The sequence below is a fragment of the Pomacea canaliculata genome, linkage group LG5, assembly GCF_003073045.1.
Source record: "Pomacea canaliculata isolate SZHN2017 linkage group LG5, ASM307304v1, whole genome shotgun sequence".
Classification (NCBI taxonomy): Eukaryota; Metazoa; Mollusca; class Gastropoda; order Architaenioglossa; family Ampullariidae; genus Pomacea; species Pomacea canaliculata.
This window is the reverse complement of record NC_037594.1, coordinates 772,691-795,085: the sequence shown is the minus strand read 5'-3', so window position 1 is coordinate 795,085 and position 22,395 is coordinate 772,691. Positions and strand designations below refer to the sequence as shown.

General features: G+C 44.2%; 2 protein-coding genes across 2 annotated transcripts; both read left to right on the top strand.

Moving 5' to 3' along the window:
- Positions 1 to 9,567: 9,567 nt before the first annotated feature.
- LOC112565258 (peptidoglycan-recognition protein SC2-like) lies at positions 9,568 to 14,546 on the top strand. The gene is made up of 6 exons (XM_025240620.1): positions 9,568 to 9,721; positions 11,026 to 11,241; positions 11,504 to 11,546; positions 11,925 to 12,131; positions 12,567 to 12,680; positions 13,964 to 14,546. The coding sequence occupies exons 2-6, from the start codon at positions 11,026 to 11,028 to the stop codon at positions 14,185 to 14,187; spliced, it is 804 nt and encodes a 267-aa protein (XP_025096405.1). The 5' UTR covers positions 9,568 to 9,721; the 3' UTR covers positions 14,188 to 14,546.
- Positions 14,547 to 15,996: 1,450 nt separating this feature from the next.
- LOC112564713 (peptidoglycan-recognition protein SC2-like) lies at positions 15,997 to 20,578 on the top strand. Its single transcript, XM_025239723.1, has 6 exons — positions 15,997 to 16,123; positions 17,103 to 17,318; positions 17,748 to 17,790; positions 17,979 to 18,185; positions 18,513 to 18,626; positions 20,176 to 20,578. The coding sequence occupies exons 1-6, from the start codon at positions 16,037 to 16,039 to the stop codon at positions 20,397 to 20,399; spliced, it is 891 nt and encodes a 296-aa protein (XP_025095508.1). The 5' UTR covers positions 15,997 to 16,036; the 3' UTR covers positions 20,400 to 20,578.
- The last annotated feature ends 1,817 nt before the right edge of the window (positions 20,579 to 22,395 follow it).

The following is a 22,395-nucleotide window of genomic DNA, read 5'->3' as shown; positions in this document are numbered from 1 at the left end:
ACGTAGGAGGCAAAGTCTTGTACCTGCTCCTGAGGTTGGAGTATAGAGGGAAAGTCAGTGACACAACATTTTCTCGCAGTCCCTAACTTGTAGTCCTGCTTCATAAAGTAGGTCTCAGTGTACACACATGACGTCATTATAATAACAACAGGCGTTAAAATGTCGAGTTTGCAATAAGATGGAATATGGAAAATGGTCTGCGTACATTTTTTTAATTGTTTTTCATATCAGGCTGGAACTTTTCTCTCCCCCTCTCTTTCTCTGATCCTCTCAAGCATGCACGAAGACATTTTTGTTTTCTACATACACACGCTATATCAATACATGAATACCATTCGATGTTCTTTTCCTTATTGCTATTAGTGTTGTTTTTATTATTCACATGCATCACACATAAAGCACACGCACGCACACACACACGCTAACGCTGAATGAAGCACGCGCGGGCCGTTGCCCAATGTCTTGCTATATTTAGCCCGCGACATATTGAGTGATGACTTTCAGATGGATGTAATCGTGTTAATCTTTGAGTCATCGTGCTTGTCGTAATGACAACAAATCATTCCCCACATCTGACACTACTTCACGCCAAACAAAAAGTCTGGCACCGCATCCCTGACATTACTCAGCAGCACAACATGGCCTCCTCAGGCAGACGGAGTGGACGACGGAATCGCAGCCCGGATGTAGTCAGTTTTGTTCCAAACGATTACTAAAAAATCTGCACGACGGAAGCAATTAAATTTACCACGCTTACAGTAATCTTGTTATGTTTCCACTTCAACGCTTGTGGACGGTGGAGGCGCTGTTCTACAGTCAAGAGTGAAAAATGTGTTTCTTGCCGAGCAACAACCGTTTGGTAATATTGCCGAGGACAAGAAAGCTGCTAGCCTGGCGGTTACAAACCTTGGTCTTCTTGCTCTTCTTTTGATTCCTTGTGTGACAAATGTCATCAGTCAGTTAAATGTAGACTGAACATCCAGCTAGGCGTGGTAGAGTGGTCGTGTCCTCCACACAATTAAAGAATCACTGAGAGAAAACCTCTGACGATGTATAATTAACTTGATCCTAACAGAGAAATTTGCATGTTGGCCATTGTCATGAGAAACTCATCCATTAACTTGCCTTTCGAGCACGATTTATTATATGATCGTCACTACAAGAATGCTTGATGATCTCAAACCAAAGAGTGGGTACGTTTGCACCCTGTGAGGGGCTCCCATACCCAATCGAGAATCGTGCGCGACCTACTGACCGGAAATGATTTGTGTTTCGATGATCGTACATGTCAAGCTGCTTTTGGCCATTTCCCGTGTACCAAAGTTATTTTTCCTTGCAGGCTTGGCCATTACACTCATTTCAAACATGACAGTATTTTTTACATAATGCGACATGGCACATTCCTTCCACACCAATGTCTCTGGCTGCTTCTCCATTGACGGACAAAGCTTATTAGTTAAATAACCAACTTGTTACTGCCAAACAAGTGGCAGTCCACAGACATTATCACACAAGATGATGTTGACATGACATTTAAAGGTTTGATGCAGACTGAATATCAGCTGGACCGTTTTCATTCATCCTTAATTTAGTATTTCACCACTCCATGAACACTACTCACTCTCGTGCCTTTATGTCAAAAGTTTAGACATTGTTTTCTTTTTTTCCTTTTTTTTTTTTTTGTTGTTGTTGTCTGTTTGCCAAGAGTGTTGATGCACAAAAAATTATTTTTAACTACAAAAGTTCCAATTTTAAATAATCATTATGTTAAAATTAAAATAATACAAGATATGTAAGTTGCAAAGTCTTTCAGTGGATTAGTAGCAACAACCTCTACCGACAGGACGCCAGACATGACTCCACTTCATGATTTGAGAAATCTGTTTGACCAGACGTTTAAACAAAGAATGTAATAATAAATGAGATTGAGGTATGTCACAAACCTGCTGCGCTATGTTTTTTAATTTTTTATTCTTTTTTTTTGAGCTAGGAAGGAGACAGGGAAAAAGTAACTGGAAGGGGGAGGTTGAAAGACAGCAATTACTGTCTGAGTGCGCGCCACACAGGGATGGCCGGCCAGGCTTTGTTTTTTTGTTGTTTTTTTTTTAATCAACTGGTGTTGATAGGTTGTTTTGTTCGAAGAACAAAGGAAAGAGTGTTTGAGTGTTTGGGATGTTGCTGTGTGAGTTTTTCCTTGACGGGGGCGGGGAGAAGTAACAGTCTCCTCGGTGTCATCAGTGTGTCCGGACGTTTTGTTTGCAACAAGTCTTGAACCGACTTGGTGTTGTAGTCCTGACCGGACTGTGCACATCCTGACCAGATTTGTGTTATTTAACAAGTCCTGAACAGAATTGTGTTATTTAACAAGTCCTGAACAGAATTGTGTTATTTAACAAGTCTTGAACAGAATTGGAAGTTAGCCTTGACCGGACTGTGCACATCCTGACCAGATTTGTGTTATTTAACAAGTCCTGAACAGAATTGGAAGTTAGCCTTGACCGGACTGTGCACATCCTGACCAGATTTGTATCTTGGAGGTGAGTGTGTATCTTTGTTGATTGTTCGGTGAGCGTGTGTTTAATGTTTGAAGAATGTTAGTTAAGTTTTGAACTTGCCATTTAGCTAAAGACTTTTTTTCTCCAGGTTTTTTTTTTCTCACTTTTGTTGTTTGATCTTCGCTTATTCATCGTATCCGCCTCGGGCTCACCAACCAGAGCTGAATTAGAAATAACTTCAGGAAGAGCATCGGTGTCAGTGAAAACTTTGTGTTACTTTCAAGTGGACATATTTGTGTTACCTAGAAGTGGAAACTTTGTGTTATATTCAAGTGGAGACTTGGTGTCATTTTCAACTGGAGATTTTTTTTTAGGGGGAGGGGGAATTGAATGGTCGGAAGGAACATAAGATGTGTTGTGACAGTGGAAGTGTTCGGACTGTGGGTTCGGAAATTTGGAAAGGTGAAAAGTTCAAGTGTTTATACCTTTAAATTAAAAACTGCGGTTGCTGGTGATCCCACAGGGACCCACGGGGCCCTCGCTGCTCATTTGTCACTCCGATCACGTGACACACCCGCCACGCTCCGCCTCGCACCGTTGCGTTAACAACCCTTGTGCGCATGCCCGACCTCACCCAGCTTTGTTGAGCGGGTGGCAGGGCCATCGAATAGCCATTACTGATCATTACCCATAATTTGTCACCAAGAGGCTAGCCGGGTGGAAGTACGGAAAAGAAGGTAATAAATAAAAAAAAAAAAGACAAAAAAAGGTGTGTTGGGGACGGGATCTGATCTCACGGCTACCGACAACTTATAACTTCAAAGAAAGTCGTTTCCTTGTTGTGCTAACGATGGCGCTGTCAAAGAGGTACTTGGTTTAGAAAAAATCCCGAGACTAAGCTAAACATTTGTGTTTGTCTCGCCTACTGGCTGCTAAAGAAAGGAAAGGGTGCTGTACTTTGAAACATTGTCTGACGGGAAAACAGTTCCAGTCTCGACCCTGGCAGTTCCCCTTCTTCTCAGATTTTATCTCATCGAATGTCTCGCTTCAACAAAGGCTTCATGACCAATTTCCGGTAAGTGGATTATGACAGTGCTATCTTAGGAAATAACGATGATGATACATTGAGTGGGCTAACTGTGAGTGGTTTACTGGCTCTAGGCTCCTAGAAGAGCTTTTTCTTGTCACTGGGCCAAGCGAACGTGGAACTGAGAGCTGCTATGAAGTAGTAACCACAAGGCTTTATATCAGTTTCATAAGGCTTGATGCAATTTATATCAGCTGCAGGTAATTCTTTTCCGAACTGAAAAGGACAAAATGAATGTCTCTGCCCTGTGACTTATATGTCCTGCATGTCTCCTTTACAAACATTTCGGAACATCTGACTGCAAAGGTTCGACAGCCACAAACAAATCGCAAACGTCTCACTTTCGATGAGGCCAACCATCTGTGATATCATTTGTTTTAAATCGGAGAGGGAATCAACACTACGATGCCCAAACAATAAGGAAAGTGGAGAAGAGAAGACAGAAGAAGAGGAAAGATACAGGGAGGAGGATACATGAAAAGTGTGGACAGCGCTGGTGTGATTAACTCCCCATGGGGCTTTGAGGAACCGTGAAAAATGGACAGAACTGGTGGCGAGGTCACCGTTGGTCAACGAGCATGAAAGCTGGGTGTCACATGACAGTGATTTGTCACTGGCCACCTTACAAACTCAGCTTCATCTCCATGTTCCGGTGAGATGGTCGAGGAACTCGGGAAAATGTGCTTCTGGGGAAGAGATGGAGATGAGAAATGATGTTACAAAACCAGATGCGTAGGTAGAAATAGTAGGTTGCCATGAGAACGCTGCGGTAGGTAGAAGTGGTATTCGAATATTAACGTCTCTGTGGTAGTCCTGTAAGTCCAGATGTAACTGTGCTTTCAACATGATCATAGACATACAAAATGGTGGAAGCAGCACACACACACACAAACCCACTTATCTTTTTAGTCTTCTTTGTCCTCCTAGTGCCACAACCATACCACCCCAGCGGATCCGGTTCTGGGAGTCTTTCTTCAGTTGGGTCTGCCTGGCCGAGGATCGATCTCCTCCTGGTCTGTCTCCGAACCCTGCGTTTCATCTGTGAGTTTAAGTCCAGAACTCGTCTCGTTAAACTCGGTGTCAAATTGCAATAAAATCAAATTGTCAACCGTACACTGCAGTCTATGCAAAAACTTAGTAAATACATTTTTTACTAAAACAAGGATATCGGCCGGCAGCTCTTCCTTGCGATGTAAGTGTAGAAGCAGGACTGAAGTATCGTTGGAAGTCAGAGAAACATTGCAGTGTACTGCTGACGTCAAGCAATGTCTGTAAGACACAATAACAAACACGTTAATGCTTTGTACAAAGCCAGGATCGTGTTTTCACGAGCAAATCTGCTATGTTTCAGTTCAGATGTGAAATATTTTCACGGGTGAGTCCCTTAGCACGGACACCTCGTGTCGCGTAGTCACTGGGTCAGTGGAACTTATTCTCTCCCTTGTCTTGCTAGTGTCTTGCCGTCCACACAAAGTCCTCGACATTATGGGATAGCAATTGTCATGAACTGTGGAGGGCCGGCCATCTTGTCACTTATTTCTTGTTGGTGTTCTTTGTAGGTACTGTTGTCCGTTTTCGATGTCCTCCATTGACTGGGCAGGCAACTCTGGGCAGTTGGAGGTACCTAGGGGGACAGTAGCAGGGTGTTTGTGGTCCGTCGTGCACTAGTCATCTTCGTTAACAGCAGCCTCGTTGTCGATGACGTCACCGGTTCTGGGGCGTGTGCGTCTCGGTTCAGCGGATTTGTTCATTGTTGTAAACGGCGAACTTGACTTCTTCACGAACTTTAGGCACGTTAGTTGGTAACGGCTGAATAGCCTGGTGGTTAGAGACGAGGTCTGAAGACTGAAAGGTGGTGTGTTCAAATCTGACAGTGACAAATCAAAAAGAGTGAGTGAGTGAGTGAGTGAGTGAGTGAGTGAGTGAGTGAGTGAGTGAGTGAGTGAGTGAGTGAGTGAGTGAGTGAGTGATCAGATGGCGGCTGGTCCTTCTGCTGGCTTGTGATGCAGCTCCTGCATATAGTGACCAAAGTAAGGGAGGCTACTCATAAAGAACAGACATAATTCGGATAGGCAGGTAATAAAATGGAAACAATTAGAGAGGTGACACGAAACAGTTGTGACCGGCATTACACTGGCATTACCTTGACATTACATTAGAGCTTCGTGAAGGTATCGGACAGTATGGCAACACCAGTTGTACCTGCTCTCCCCATCTAAACACTAAAACCTGCTACACGTCACAGCTCCAGCGGTGGTAGTAGTACACGTCACAGCTCCAGCGGTGGTAGTAGTACACGTCACAGCTCCAGCGGTGGTAGTAGAAAGTAAACACACGCACGCACGCATCCTTAACCCATTCAGTAAGAAATACAATAAATTCGAGCAACTTGACGGTTTGGAGAAGTGGGCGCCGACAGACATCTGCATTTCTCTAATGACTAGTCATGAAATGTTCCACCTTGACCTGTGACTTTTGACCTCTTGATAAAATCTGTATTTTACAGACCAACCTGCATAGAAAGTCATCCACACTCAAATAGAATCGTTTTAAAGAGGATTTTCCTGGGACAGGTATTCTAAGCGAGTGTGTAGACAGTTTATGAACCCTAATCTTTTTTGTATGTGTGTGTGTGTTTGCTTTTTGGTTTGTTGGCTTTTGTTTTTGTTTATTTTCTGTTTTGTTGTTGTTGTTTGTTTTTTGTTTTTGTTTTTTTGCTTAAAACTCATAATCCTCCGTCTGTTCTAGACATATTTAAGTTTGTAAGGACCAAGATTATGGATAACCTATTGACCTTATTATCCAGCTTTAGATAACACTGTTGTCTTGTACTTTAAACTCAAACGGCTTTGACCTACTGGTCTACCCACGGAAGGGGAATCCCCAGATACAAGACTTATTTCTGATTCGCTACACAGATGGACAGTTAACATTCTACCAACATTTGTGACCCTGACACACAAATACCAACACCTGCTGACTGTGTGAATGTCCAAAGCAACAGTTAAAGTTAGAAACTTCTAGTAATGTCCATGTAAACTTTGACAGTCTTTGCTGAGATGAATGTCCGTTTGTCTGCTTACATGGGACAGCATTCAACTGAAGATGAAACTGAGATAAGTACATTGAAAGAGAAATTAAAGTCTAGATAAGTATACCGAAACTGAAACATGTTTGGAAACAGGAATACAGAGATACCTCGGTTCTCGAACATAATTCGTTCCGGGAGGACGGTCGAGAACCAAATTGTTCGAGAACCGAAGCAATGAAACCCATAGGAAATAATGGAAACTGGATTAATTCGTTCCAAGCCCCAGAAAATGCCTATTTACTGGACTAATTTGTATATAATATGTAGAAAAACATGAGTCTCAACAAGAAATAAGAAATAAAAGTGTATTTATTAAAAAATAAATAAATAAATAAAATGTACAGTACAGTACAGTACATTATGTCTCATTTGCTGTACCTGTACCAAACTTTCTGGCAGGAGGGAATGAATGTTGAGGGAGGAGGGAAGGGGGTTGATTTTGGCTTGCCATACTCAGCAGACAGATCCGAAACACGTGTGCCCTGTTCATATTTGGCAATGATTTCTTTCTTCAGCTCAATAGTTGTTCTCACAGCTTTCCGCTTACCTTTGTCTGCATTACCACTTCTGGCTTTCTTTGGACCCATGTCTAAGGGTTAAATTCAGTGTACAGTACAGTAATTTGCAATACAGTACAGTACACACAAAACGTGACTCTCTCTCTCTTCACTCACACTGATGACGCAAGCAAGGCGCGCTGGGCGGAATGAACGCCATTCGGCTCAACTCGGCTCATCTCGGATGTTCGAGTTCCAAATATTTGTTCGAATTCCAAGACAAAATTTTCTCGAATTTCCTGGTCGAATACCGATTTGGTCGAAAGTCAAGGCGTTCGAGAACCGAGGTATCACTGTAATTACCAAGTATGCTGAAGCTGAAGTATAATGAACAAAGAAACAGCGAAGTGTACTGAAATGTATTTTCCTTGATAGTCTAATGGCTTGAAGCCCTCCCACAAGTCCGGAGACTGAGTGATTAAAGTTTACTCCAGGCCGGACACCAACCCTTCACAGGGGGAACCTGTACAGGTAGGAGAAGTATGTAGGAACTTGTCGCCAAAAGAATGTTCTCGTCATGGATTGACAAACAAGATCCTGAGGTGTCCTGACACTCCTGACACAGCTCACTGCACCCTTCCTACCCTGACCTCAGGTGTGCCTGTGGGTGACTTGCAGGGTACAGTGCACCTGTCACGTATTCGCCAAGCCTGTCCTTGTCCACACCCGCTTTGTTGCCACCTGAGGTTTGGGTGGTGGCAATGGCAACGGGAAATCAAAGGAAACAGGAGTTGGCTAAAGTTCAGTTTACTCTCGCATTCACCTCCTGCACCACTCTGAGCACCTTTACACCGGACTCGTTCACCAGCCAACACAAAGGCCCACAAGTTAGAATACACACTAGTCAGTCACAGACCTGTTTACTAGGTCTTCACGCCAACCACACGGACAGAACTGGAGTTCACAGGGCCTGCGTGTGTGTGAGAGAGTGTGTGTCAGAGAGTGTGTGTCAGAGAGTGTGCATGTGTGAGTGTGTGTGCGTGTGAGTGTGTGTGCGTGTGAGAGAGAGAGTGTGTGTGCATGTGTGTGCATGTGTGTGCGTGTGTGCGTGTGCCTGTCTCCTTCCTTGTCCAGTTTTCAGTGCTCGGTGATCGACTTCCGCTATGACGGCGCTAACGGGATTGTGTGAGGACGACAGACAGTTCAGGTTCAGAAAGGCTTACTTGTGTCACGTGATGCACTTCCCTTGTGGACGAGGCTAAGAAGTACACTGCCCTCCCCCACGGGGATCAAAGGTCGTTTCTTCCCACTCAGTGACATTGAGTGACGTCCCTTCCGGAGTTTTCAGTGCAATCACCTTTCGCCACAAACAGTCTGTTATCACTTGTATTAGCGTTATCGTTACGACGACCTTTGACCTTTGACAATCCCAGGAGGTTTTCTACGCCGTCACATGACCGATATAATTACTTCCTTTTTCTGTTCTAAAACTTCCTTTTGGAAGTTTTATAATTTGTGGTAAACGATTATTCTGAGAAATTACAGAAATAGTGTTTTTTTTACAATTTTTACTTCAGAATTTGAAATAAAAATAGCGACACTAATTTTATTCATAATTTTTACCGCTTTTCTGTTCCACTTCTATTTCGTCTAATTTTCTGCATAGGAAAAGAAAACTTAGTGATTTATATCTTTATCTCAAAGTGGACGCAACATGTCAGGTCCCCATATCAAATAAAATCACACACTTAGTGAAAACAAGTCTTTCAGCAACTGGCTGTATGTGAACAATGGGAGCTGCTATGAACATGGTCAAATAATCTTGAACATTTGTCCTGACACGGTAAATACGTAGCGGAGAGTAGACATGGACAGATTGCCTTGACAACAGACATTCCCACAGTCTGTCCATCCCTTTGTTCTGTCTTCGTCATCAACCAGTGGTCACGTGTCAAACAGTAAAGAAATTAAAGTATCATCGTCAGCATTACAACAGCGTACAATACAATGAATCGTGCAATCATGTTACGTGATTTTCACGTGATTGGAGCAGTACAAGAGTCGACTGATACAAAACCTTCACCGGACTACCACACATACAGTGGCTGTAACGTTTTCTTGTATTACTTTATGTTTCAGCTCTGTTATTGACTGATAATTATTTCCTTGTAAATAGCCTGCTGATATCATAGACACATAGACACCGACATTTCCACAGTTGACAAAGAAATACTTTTTAAGAATACGGTTTTTTCTTTCCTTGCCAACATCAATGCTTTAAAGTCTGTAGCTACTAATAATGTATACAGGAGATAGATAAATAAATCAGAACCAAGGTCCGTTAGTCAGTAATTTTATAATAGAAGCAGGAAATCGTGACTAATTTTTTTTTTCAGAACCAGCCCCTGGGAAAGTTGCGGTGTGTGGCAGGCTACATTTATCTGTACTGGACTCTGTCTAAGACATGGCAGCGAGTCTTCTAAGTCCGGTCTGCAAAAGACTTTGCTGACAAACACCTGCTTAGTCATCTGGAAGGCTGCGTGAGAGGAAGGTGAGCAGTGAGTCGCCTGAGGCTTTCACTCAAAAATAAACTTTTTGTAAACTAGACAATGAGAAGTTTGTTGGGCAGCGTGCAGCGACGAGACATTCAGACAAGAGACAGACAGACAGACCTGTACACACTGCCAGCACCATCAGCTGCAGGAGACACAAGACGCTGTGAGACCCCTGTGAGACATGTGAGACCCCTGTGAGACCTCTGTGAGACCTATGAGACCTCTGGGAGACCTCTGGGAGACCTCTGTGAGACCTATGAGACCTCTGGGAGACCTCTGGGAGACCTCTGTGAGACCTATGAGACCTCTGTGAGACCTCTGTGAGACCTATGAGACCTCTGGGAGACCTCTGTGAGACCTATGAGACCTCTGTGAGACCTCTGTGAGACCACCAGTCCACTACGACTGTCCAGTGCGAGTCTGTCACCGATGCTGAGTGCCACTGCTGCAAGCTGCCAGTCACATGACACTCTGTTGTCCCAGGCCTCTGTAGTTCTCGCTCTGGTCCATTCCAGCGGTTGATGTGTGATTTATGGAGCAGGTCGAGTAAGTTGCTGAGTATTCTGAGCTCTGGTGTTGCTGAGTATTCTGAGCTCCGGTGTTGCTGGGTGAGCTGCACTGTGACCAGGTTGCCAGGTGGAGGGCAAGAGGCCGCTTCTCTCTTGATCTTGCTTTGTGCCGACAGTGGGTTGCCGTCTGGCACTGAGGACTGATGTTTGGTCATACACTCGTCTCTCAGTCTCATTGCCTTTTGTAACATTCTCTGGAGAACTTTCTGTGTGAATATTTCCTCCTCACCTGTAGTCCATGACCGATCTTTAGTTACCTGAATTACGCCCTTCTGAGATGTCTAACTGCCGCTTTTCATCTTCATCCCTTCTGCAGTTATCTCACATCTCAGAAAGACCTTTTTTCTCTTCACTGCTGCTTTTACCTTCTCTTTCCATTCACTCATCTTTAGAGTTCTTTTCTACTATAATTTCTTTAAGGTGTTATTAAGATTATCTTAGGCATTGTCGGCCGAGATTACGATGAGGAAATTGCGGAAGGTTAGAAAAAGAAAGAAATTATACAAAGCCTAAATAATGTAAGTGTTGGCGGTGAAGTCATTGTACTTGTATCCTGTGTACAGCTGACTGGTCTTGTGTTAATACAAAGTGTCGCCTTTATCGCCTTTCCTCCCAGTCTACGTATCTGTCTTCCTCCTTCATTCACAGAAATGTTTTATTACCTACAAACACATTCGTTAAAACATGCAAAGACGTTTTCTCACCTGTGAATAATCCTCTTACATCTGCAGATGCGGTTCATAATTGCACTGTTGCTTGTGCACCTGCATGGTCAAACGGAAGCAGCGCAGTGCGCATGCGCCACTGAGGGACTGAACGTGCGCAGTGCAGCAGGAACGTCACACGGCATCGTCCACGTCATGCAGACCGGCGAGTGCGCCACCTACCTGGGCCAGTCGAGCCAGGCGGACGGATACACCTGGCTGCACCTGAGTGTTGCTGGGCAGGTAAGTCAACTGAACACCTGTTCGACTCTCTGCACTAACTCCTGAATATTTGATGTTTGTGTAGCAGACGGTGATTATGTCTGTTGCTGCCGTGCACGTGGTCAGACAGGTGGCAGAGTCACGGAGAGAAAAGCTGAGAGAGGCAAAGATAAATTTGTTTACATCAACACAATTTAATTTATTTATTAAATACCTTTTTTTCTATAACTCTCTCCTCTAATTTTGTATGCAACTTCACATTCATGTTTACATTTCTTTGCAGACTGGGTGGGCGGCGTCCAACTGGCTGCACGTTAAAGAATGCGGTTAGAATGCAGTTTCTATTATTTTTACATCGATCATCTTCCCAGCTTACAGACCTCACAACACACGGGAAGGAACAAGTAGGGGCTCGGGACATGCGATGTACAGGCGGTGTGAATATTATTCTTCAGGGTATTGCTGGCAGTACAGCGCAGAATTGTGTGTGTGTGTGTGACATTTCTTTGAATGACTTCATGGCGTGACATGCACCCACCCGTGGAGAGACAGACCGACAGAGAGACAAATACAGCCATTTATCATCTGTGCGACAAGACCAGCTCTCTAACCTCTCGTCTCTCGAGTGTTGTGTCCACGTGAAGGTCTCACATACGGGTGGATGCGCTCTGAGTCTGTGATAGAAGACTTACTCTGCTGCTCAGGTACCAGCTCCGTGCAGTTGCCCGGATGTCCACACATCGTTACACGTGCTGAGTGGGGTGCACGTGCACCCACAAGTCACATCGGCAACATGGCGGCCTTGCCCATCTACGTCTTCATCCATCATGGCGACGGCAGCGAATGCTTTGACCGGGCCTCCTGTATCACCAAATTAAGAATTTACCAGAACTACAACATGGACACCCGAGGTACAGGGCTTATTCTGAGAGAATATTGTGTGTGTGTGTTTGTGTGTGCACGCCTGCACTGGAGAAGAAAGCTTTTATTGTTTACTCCTTTGGTCCTTTCAATAGGGGCATTAACAGGCGACATTATAACACTAAGATAAAAAATTAATTAAGAGTTAGATCTTCGCAAGAAAATGCCACAAATATTTATTAGTCCTATAAGTATAAAAGCATTTGAAATGTGTCAAATAAGGATTTTGTAAAGGTTATATTTGTATTTGTGTTTCCTTCCTGCGTGCGTAGACTCATTAATTATATAACCCTCGTTAGTCAGTGAACTTTAATGCCTTGTTAAAAAACTCGTGATGTTTGAAGGTGTTGTTGTCCCCTTTCCTCTGCATGAGCTCCTGTGTTACAACAACAACAACAACAGTGACTTTTGTTGCTTGGCTACAGGCTATTCCGACATCGGCTACAACTTCGTTATCGGTGAGGATGGCAACGCGTACGAGGCCCGCGGGTGGTCAGAGATCGGGGCCCACACCCTGGGCTACAACAACAACGGCATTGGTAAGTACACAGGCTCCACGGCTACAACAACAACGGCATTGGTAAGTACACAGGCTCCACGGCTACAGCAACAACAACGACATTGGTAAGTACACAGGCTCCGCGGCTACAACAACAACAAGGGCATTGGTAAGTACACAGGCTCCGCGGCTACAACAACAACAAAGGCATTGGTAAGTCAAAGGGTCATAAGGCAACAATAGAACTCCAATTGTAAAAACAATACCAACAACAACATGGCTAATTAGTCTAATTATAAGGCAATATTCCTAGTTTGCACTCTTGTCTGTAAGAGAGATATTGGGCAGTAACAAGATTACAAGGCTACAGTCTTTACTAGGTACAACAACAATGTCACAGGTAATGACAGGTGAGTTTTGTAGTTCCTGACTCGGACTGTTACCCACATTCACCGAGCGTCTTACCGTCTGACACGTTTCCAGTGTGCTACACATCAGTCGAGGTTCCTAGGGCGGATGACACACTTTCTATGAATGTTATTTCCTAAGCCGTGACTGGACACATGAGGACACTCAATGAAATATCCCCGGCACTTACTGTCACTGAGAAGTGTCACTTCAGGGGAAGTAAGCCACTTCACTTTCCGCATGCCGGCGCAAGTCACGTGATAACGCGCGTAGTCAGAGAAGATAACGAGATCAATGTTCCTTTGCTTTTGACTTCAAGGGTGTATTACAAACATCTAACAATAATTGCCTGTTGCCTAATCAGCGATTTTAAGAAGAACCAGTTATACAGACCTCCTACCGCCATGTTCCTCCCCAGCAGCATTCTCCCCCAAATCCCGAGTTTCGTACTTATAGTTGACTTTTATTATCAACAGCACGACCTGCAACATTCCCCACCTACTGCAGCGGCTGTCAGCAGCTCCCTCTGTTGTTACAAAAGTCACTGTCATTGTCTTTTATTGTGATTTGCGTCTTCGGTCCACTGCCCCTCCTCACTACCTCAGCTCACCTGTCCTCCACCCCCCGCCTCCACGCATCACCGCAAGCGTTTGATCTCGTCTTTTCTCGTACTAGCGCGTTATACACATCCGTAATTCTGTCGTCAACAGCTTAAACATTGTTAGACAAGTCTGTTGCCGGGTGATTTCTCCTGAGGTGTAGTAGGTGAAGTCAACACTTTATAATCCACTCACTGTATTACCATCACCAAATAAATACAGCCTTTGGACTGCACTCCTTACACATATTATACATTATAATGTATTATTTGGTGCATTGTTGTGTGTGTATGTGTGTGTGTGTGTGTGTGTGCAGCGATCTGTGTCATCGGTAACTTCGACAACCACGTGCCCAACGCTGCGGCGCTGGCCACGGTGAAGCAGCTGATCCAGTGCGGCCTGGCCAACGGCAAGATCAACCCTAACTACACCCTCAAGGGGCACCGTGACGTGGGCAGCACTGACTGCCCGGGCACTGCCCTCTACAACCTCATCCACACCTGGCCCCACTACGCTAGTGGCACGGCGCTGTACGGCTGACCGCGGGGCCTGGCCCACCACGTGACACGTGACACACACGTCGGCTTTACGTTGCCATCACGTTGTGAACTACGTTTTGACGCTGTCTCCACATTGAACGCTGTAACGTTTCGCGACGTCAATGTTTGGACAGTGAATTATTTGTCTCAATTGCGAGGTCATGTTCTTTTTACCTGCGGAATCACGCAGGCAGTCTGAAGGAAGTCACGTGACTGCTGACAGCACATTATCACTGCACCACAACTTGACACAGAGAGAACACTGGGAATATATTGAAAAAATCTTGAGAATATTAAGAAATAAGATCATTTCATGATGATCGTCAGCTCAGTTTATTCGATGCAGCTCAATGTACATTATATACACTATGTACGTTATACACATTGTATACATTACATGCATTATGTACACTATGTACACTATATATATTATATACACTATGTACGTTATATACACTATGTACATTATACACATTGTATACATTGTATGCATTATGTACATTACATACATTACATACATTATATACATTATATACACTATATAACACTATATACATTATATACGTTGTATACACTATATACACTATATACACTATGTACATTATATACACTATGTACGTTATATGCATTGTATACACTATGTACACTGTACATTATATACACTATGTACGTTATACACATTGTATACATTATATGCATTATACACACTATGTACACTATATACATTATATACACTATGTACATGATATATTCCACACACAGTCCTGCTGCACAACAGAAAATGGGAGAAAAGACAGAAGGACGTGTAAACAAGGTCCAACACTTGTGTCCACATCACAGCAGGACCACAACAGAAACACAGTCAAGGAGAGCTGACCCTCGGTCTGGGAGGTGAAGGGGCAGAGCTGGGGTCAAGGACTAGGCTGCAATGATCTCAGCATTGTCCCAGCAGGAGACAGAGAACAAACCCAGAAGGACAGCTTGTCTTTAAATGTTAACACATTCTGTCCATCCCGCTTGGTTCTGTGTTCATCAGTAAAAATAGCAAAGTGTCAATGTGAACAGAAGCAGGTCGAGTTAGCCGACAGGAGCACAATAAAATAAATAAAAATATAACAGTACTTTTGTAGAGTATAAATGTAATGGTAACAAAGACACAAGTAATAGGTGATACAATAAAAACAACCACATGAAAGAATAAATGAGGGAAAAAATAATAGTTTAATCCCTTTCAGAGATGTAAACATATCAGCGTTAAAATGTAAACTGTGACACATTTGTGTCATTGGTGTCATGGTGACATAGTATATCATCTCAGTGCTTAGGCCATGATGTGGCAGATGAGGGATTTGTCTCAAACAAACCTTCAGGTGTGTGAACAGAATGATCTGACATTAAGTTACAAACATCATCCTGAACACTCAGCACGCGCTGTCGTCGTCGTCGTCGTCGTCGTCGTCGTCGTCTTACCTGTCATAATTCTGGTGCTGACATGACGTCTTCTGTCAACACTTTGTTTTGTTGTTGTTTCATAAACACTAATGACTGTCCTTTTCTATCAGATTCACAGATATTAATTAAGCTTCGAAAAGCTGGAAAAGCAATCTTATTTTCTTAACAAGTGTTAACATTAATGTCTTTTGTCTGTCCTTCCCTCCATCAAAGGTATGAAATATGTTGCTGCTAATTGTTGTGTGTACAGGCGTGTCCGTGAATGAGAAACAAAACAACAATCAGCAGTTGTACAGACACAGACAAACGTGACTAGTCTTATCATGACACAACACAGTTTCTGGGAATTATTCGCTGCCTCCACAGGTGAGATTTATCTTTTGGAGAGAAGTGAATGCATGGCAGCAGTCGACATAAAGTCTGCAGACACACAGCTACCTGCCAGACGGATCCTGTCCACTGTCTGGAACCTACCTGAGGCTAAGGTGAGCAAAGCTCGGTGACTGTGCTTCAAACTTTCAGAATAGACGATGTCTTACCTGCTGCTGGGTGACTGAGATGACAATACATTGACAACAGACTAGTTCAGTCTACAGAGACTGCTGACCTTACGAGCCTGACACAGACATAGAGGACTGAGGCTTCCTGATGTCCACAGGTCTGTAGAAATGGCAGTGCTTAGAGAGAGACCTCACCTGGTTCTTTTGCTACAGCGATGCCGACAACATTCCCTTGTTTATTTTACAATAAACTGATGCACTGCATTCTCCCTGCCATCAGTGTGGAGGTTACTCATTAATGTGTCCGCAGCTTGACCACTTAATTAATACTTTAGAAGCTTGACCAAAGATGAACTAATAATTGACTAATGCTTGATGAATATGTCCGCAGAATAACGAATGACCACTTCCTTCACAGTTATTTATTAGAAACAAAACACATAACACATAGCAGATCGTCAAGGATTGCCTCCATCTGTGTCGGAGGAGTGGATTTGCATGCACACACCCGAGAAAAGTCACAGTCTTTGAGATAGGTGTAAATTAACGAACAGGAGGAAGGGAGGAACAAGCTCGCTCTCAGAACAAAGTTACCTGTCACACGACACATCTTAATCAAGACCTGTGCTTACTTCAGAAGATTGTGGACGGCAACGACTAAACCGACACTGGAGACGATGTTAGAGATTAAACTACAAAAATAACTGAAGCTCAAAAATGACATTTTCCCACATTTGTCTTAATCTTCTATAAAATGTAATATGTTTGCTATGGACCTTCCCTTCTGCTGTTGTTTACTACACGCTAGACACGTCGTCCTTACTTCATTTCCTCCCAGTTTACTTATTTGTCTTCCTCCTTCATTTACAGAAATGTTTTATTACCTACAAGCAAATTCTGTAAGTCGTCTAAGACATGCAAAGACGTTTTATTCCACGTGTGAATAATTCTATTTCATCTGCAGATGCGGTTCATAATTGCGCTGTTACTTGTGCACCTGCATGGTCAAACGGAAGCAGCGCAGTGCGCATGCGCCACTGAGGGACTGAACGTGCGCAGTGCGGCAGGAACGTCACACGGCATCGTCCACGTCATGCAGATCGGCGAGTGCGCCACCTACCTGGGCCAGTCCAGCCAGGCGGACGGATACACCTGGCTGCACCTGAGTGTTGCTGGGCAGGTAAGTCAACTACACAAACACACCGACTACCTGTCCTCCTGTCTGTCTGTGACCTCATAGTGTACACGGCTCAGGTGTGTGATTGGCAGTCATCGTGTTTTGTTGGCTTCCTGCACATGCAAACAGAGGACGGAATTCTAATCAGAGACAAATGGCGAAAAAGGAAAATGAAAAGCAGTTTTTTCATGAAAAAACCCAACTGTCACTCTCACATTCCCATCCTATTAGTAGCTCGCTATCTTCTGCTGGAGATTACTTTTAGAATTTCTCAAAACATTCACACAAATATCCGTCTTTCAAAGGCTCATAAAAGTGTGAATGAGTGTGAATGTGTATCTACTTATCTCTCTCTCTCACACACGCACGGAGTCTGTCCTTCCTGTCTTTCAATGCTACCAGCCCGTAACGAGAAGTTGTTTCTCTCCGCAGACCGGATGGGCGGCGTCTAACTGGCTGCACGTGGGAGACTGCGGTGAGTAGAGGGTGTTGTCGGTAGTCCTGTCCTCCCCCACGTTGTTGCTGGGTTCTCTGAGAGACTTGTATTCAAGTGAAAGTTATTGCTGGAAGTCCAGAGAAATAATTGTATCACCCTCACACCACAGCATGAGTTACTGGTCTCTGTGTATTAAAAGCCAGTGAGAGAGTTGTTCTCACCCACAGGTACCAGCTCCGTGCAGCTGTCCGGGTGTCCACACATCGTCACACGCGCTGAGTGGGGTGCACGTGCACCCAAAAATCACATCGGCAACATGGCGGCCTTGCCCATCTACGTCTTCGTCCATCATGGCGACGGCGGCGAATGTTTTGACCGGGCCTCCTGTATCGCAAAAGTGAAAGCATATCAGAACTATCACATGGACACGCATGGTACATATATTTGCATAATTAATAGCATATAATATGTGTGTTTGTGTGTGTGTGAGAGAGTGAGATGATGATGGATACAAAAAGAAAGAATAAATATATCGACGAGCATAACAATCATAGCGCAGCGATCTACAGCCACGGCACGCTGACAGTACTCAGCGAGTTCCTGTAGCAGTCTCTATACGTCACTGTATACTTCACTGTATACTTCACTCTATACTTCATGTATACTTCCCACATTCGTGAAAGAGACTGTTGTTGTTGTCGCTGTGTCTGGTGGCCTGACTGTGTGACGACAGTAGCGTATGTTTTGCTGGTGACGTGCAGGCTGGCCCGACATCGGCTACAACTTTGTTGTCGGTGAGGACGGCAACGCCTACGAGGCCCGCGGGTGGTCAGAGATCGGGGCCCACACCCTGGGCTACAACAACAACGGCATTGGTAAGTACACCGGCTCCACGGCTACAACAACAACAACGACAACAACAACAACAACGACAACAACGACATTGGTAAGTACACCGGCTCCACGGCTACAGCACTAACAGACTGGACTCACTCATATTAAATCTCTCAGTCACGTGACAGGACATTAACCCCTCAAGTGCTGAAGACGAATGTAAGTTAAAGTCTGTCACAACATCAGAAATAACTGAATTCCACCTAAACCGTCTGCTAGTGAGTGGCGAGAAAAAAGCACTACGAAAATACATTCATCACAGGCGATTGTTCTACATCAGTCTTTCTGTATCTACAGTTCAAACACATGTTGCATCTGATGAGTTTATAGCTGATACATTTCCTACTTAATACAATGGCTTACTTACCAACCCTGCTGGACGGCTTGAGGACACTAAGATGTCTTCTAGTACTGATACTGATTGTCTGTCCTGTATACTTCCTTCCTCGTCACTGCAATGACTACAACATGCAGCCCTTGCCTGCGGCTGAGACATCAGAGAATAAGATGTACAAGGTCTCCAAACAAGCTAGTCACCTCAAACAATAATTATAAAAGGGAAGATAAAGAGGAAACTGCTCTTTTAATATTTTTTGTGACGCAAGCTCCTACAAAAGATCGTGTGTCCATTGTCACACCTTCTTATTCTAAAATCTCACCAGCAGAATCACATCTACAATTATACAATTCTTTCTTTCCTAGCATGTAGAGTGTTTTCGATAATTATTTTGTCAGTATGAGAATGATGTTCCTTCACCTTATTGACATGAGGTGAGCTGACTGTCATTGCTCTTGTCTCTTTGACCTGTCCTGAGTTTCCTACCTTGTATTTTCCATCTACCTCTTTCTCACTGGGCTCAACATTCTGCCCATGGCCTTTTGGATTTTCTCTACACCTGTGTACAGTCTCATCCCCTGCCTGTTCCTCCGTCTGCTGCACTTACGGTTTCTTTCCACTAGTCGGGGGTTAAAGGTCCCGCAGTCTCTGAAGCTTTCCTGTCCGCGCTGCTCCTTGTCCTGTGGATCCCTGGTCTCTGTGAGGGCGGCCCGGTGGCGCAACGGTTAGCGCCTGTCACCAATACAGTGAAGGTTGGCTGCCCAGAGTTCATTTCTCGTCTTGGGCACGCTGTTCTTTCTCTGCACGTGGCATCTGTTTACAGGGCTGGCTGCCTTGCAGTGACATAGCCTTAGTTGCTGACACGGCGTAAAACACCAATTCCCCCCCCCCCTCCCTGGCCTCTGTGTATGTTTACTCTAGGGACAAAATATTCTATTACATAATCTGGCCATTGTCACACCTGAATGAGGACTGTACATAAAGTCAACACTTCATAATCTGTTCACTGAAGCTGTACTATCAGGGAATAAATATCAGCCTTGGACTTTGCATATGGTAGTTGTCATTGCATGATTACCACAGTGTGATCTTTGTGTTATCCTGTCTTCTACACAGTGAGTTATTATCACAGACTATATAGTTCTTGCATTGTGTGTATGTATACGTGTATCTGTATGTGTGTGTGTGTGCAGCGATCTGTGTCATCGGCAACTTCAACAACCACGTGCCCAACGATGCGGCGCTGGCCACGGTGAAGCAGCTGATCCAGTGCGGCCTGGCCAACGGCAAGATCAACCCTAACTACACCCTCAAGGGGCACCGTGACGTGGGCAGCACTGACTGCCCGGGCACTGCCCTCTACAACCTCATCCACACCTGGCCCCACTACGCCAGTGGCACGGCGCTGTACGGCTGACCGCGAGGCCTGGCCCACCACGTGACACGTGACATTGTTTCAGCGTCATCACGTCGTCACGTCGTCACCACGTTGTCTTTACCTTGTCGTTACGGCGTTGCCACGTTTCATGCAAACCTTGGACTTGCAATGATTGACAAACGCTGTCACTAGAGTGAAATACAACTGATGTCGCACTGTTGTAGTTGTTGAAGTGTAGATGCTCGGGAGGGAGGCTGTGGGTGTAGATCAGCTGTGGAATGCGAGAAGACAACTCTCTCTAGGAACACTGACACATAAAATATTTCAAAGAGGATTGCATGTTGTTTGCCTTAAAATTCAGCAGAACATTTACTCCAAAAACAACACGAAACAAACAAAACAAACAAAGAAACAAACAAACAAAACAACAACAACAACAACAAACAAACAAACAAGGACCTGTAAGTGGTCGTGCATGAACAGTTTAAACCTGCAGTAAAAATGTTAAATAATCTTCATTTGACCCACCACGTGACACAACACAGCCGACTAGGACACATTGTCCTAAACACGTGTTTTCTACGTTCATCCGTCGTCAGCTATGTCCTCTGTCTTTCTTCTCACCCGGTGTGTCAGTCACTTCAGTGTCGAAGATGAAAAGTGTCACGGTGACAGTCTGACGCTAACCATGACACGTCTGTCCAAAATAACAACACAAGGAGAGATTTCAAATTTAGCGCTGAAACACATCACGTGCATGGTTGGGGTCAGAGTTGAGAATAAATTTTACTTTACTGACACAGGAAAAAGTTCTTTATATCTTCGCAGTTTGCTGTCATTGTTTGATAACTCACATGCTGTCCTGGTCACGGCCGTGCTTAGGGGCAGGGAGGTAGGGGAGGCATCTGTCCGGGGCCCTGTGCTTTTGATTAAAATGCTAATTAGGCTCCAAATTAAATGCCCTGTGCCTCGCGCCCCCTGGGGACTAAAAACGGTCCTGGCTCTTGTTTTATCGTGCTCCCATCTTGCTGTTATTGCTTAATAATAATAAAAATAATAATAATAGGATTTGTACAGCACATTTCCACACACGGAGGCGAGCTCGATGCGCCTGACAAGAGACTATAGGGGCTGTAAGGGATGAGGTCATGTGATGTCGTCACAACTGAGTACAAACAGGCAAACACACACAGACAGACACACAGACACACACAGACAGACACACAGACACACACACGGACACACACACACATATCTATTTTACTGACTTTGTGAATGAACACGTGTGAGTGCTGTAGCTGTTCCAATGTCCATAAAGTGCGTTGAATGAAAGTCAGAGAAGAGTTCTCCATGGCGAGGCAGAGAGCAGCAGTCATAGTTGTTTAGGTCGTTAGGGTCAAGGTTCAACTTGTTTAATAACGGAGTGACAGGCATGCTTGACAGAAGGAGGAACAGAGCCAGTACACAGGGGATGACTAATGGTGCCTGTGATGATTGGAATCAACGTGTCAAGGCACTCAAACAAGATGGTGGTCCTGTCATTATTATTATTCACAGGCACAACTGCTTGTATGGTGTTGGTGCTGGTAACTTTTAAAGTTTCACAGCTTTTTTCTGATGAAGACAGACCAACAGAGCTTAGTCCGGTGTGAGGGCGGGTACTGGCTACCCCTACCCCTACCCCTATTATACTCCAGACATTTACAGACACTTTGCTACGACAAACCTTTCTATCAATGGTAGCTAATACTCAATATTTAAAACTTAAAACAACACGCTTACTTTCTTTTTCCCAGCTTCAGTGATGTAATAATAATAATAAGGAATTTTATACAACACTATATCCCTGCAGTATGAACAAGTTCATTTCTCTCTACAATGAGCAGAGTGGACAGACAACTGCATCGACTGACAGACCTTCACATCAACGACTGGCACAACAAGCGGTGAGTAGGGTTCACCACCTTGAGCCAGTAGGACGAAGGTACATCTCTGTCTTTTCATTTTCTATATATATCTGTGATGTGTATGGACG

What these genes read in the sequence shown, in the direction of transcription:
- LOC112564713 (XM_025239723.1), top strand. Translation starts at nt 16,037, where the DNA reads ATGGCAGCAGTCGACATAAAGTCTGCAGACACACAGCTACCTGCCAGA. An exon ending in ACCTGAGTGTTGCTGGGCAG is followed by an intron (nt 17,319 to 17,747) that starts GTAAGTCAACTA and finishes TTCTCTCCGCAG; the next exon opens with ACCGGATGGGCGGCGTCTAA. An exon ending in GCTGCACGTGGGAGACTGCG is followed by an intron (nt 17,791 to 17,978) that starts GTGAGTAGAGGG and finishes TCTCACCCACAG; the next exon opens with GTACCAGCTCCGTGCAGCTG.
- LOC112565258 (XM_025240620.1), top strand. Translation starts at nt 11,026, where the DNA reads ATGCGGTTCATAATTGCACTGTTGCTTGTGCACCTGCATGGTCAAACG. An exon ending in ACCTGAGTGTTGCTGGGCAG is followed by an intron (nt 11,242 to 11,503) that starts GTAAGTCAACTG and finishes ATTTCTTTGCAG; the next exon opens with ACTGGGTGGGCGGCGTCCAA. An exon ending in CTACAACATGGACACCCGAG is followed by an intron (nt 12,132 to 12,566) that starts GTACAGGGCTTA and finishes GCTTGGCTACAG; the next exon opens with GCTATTCCGACATCGGCTAC.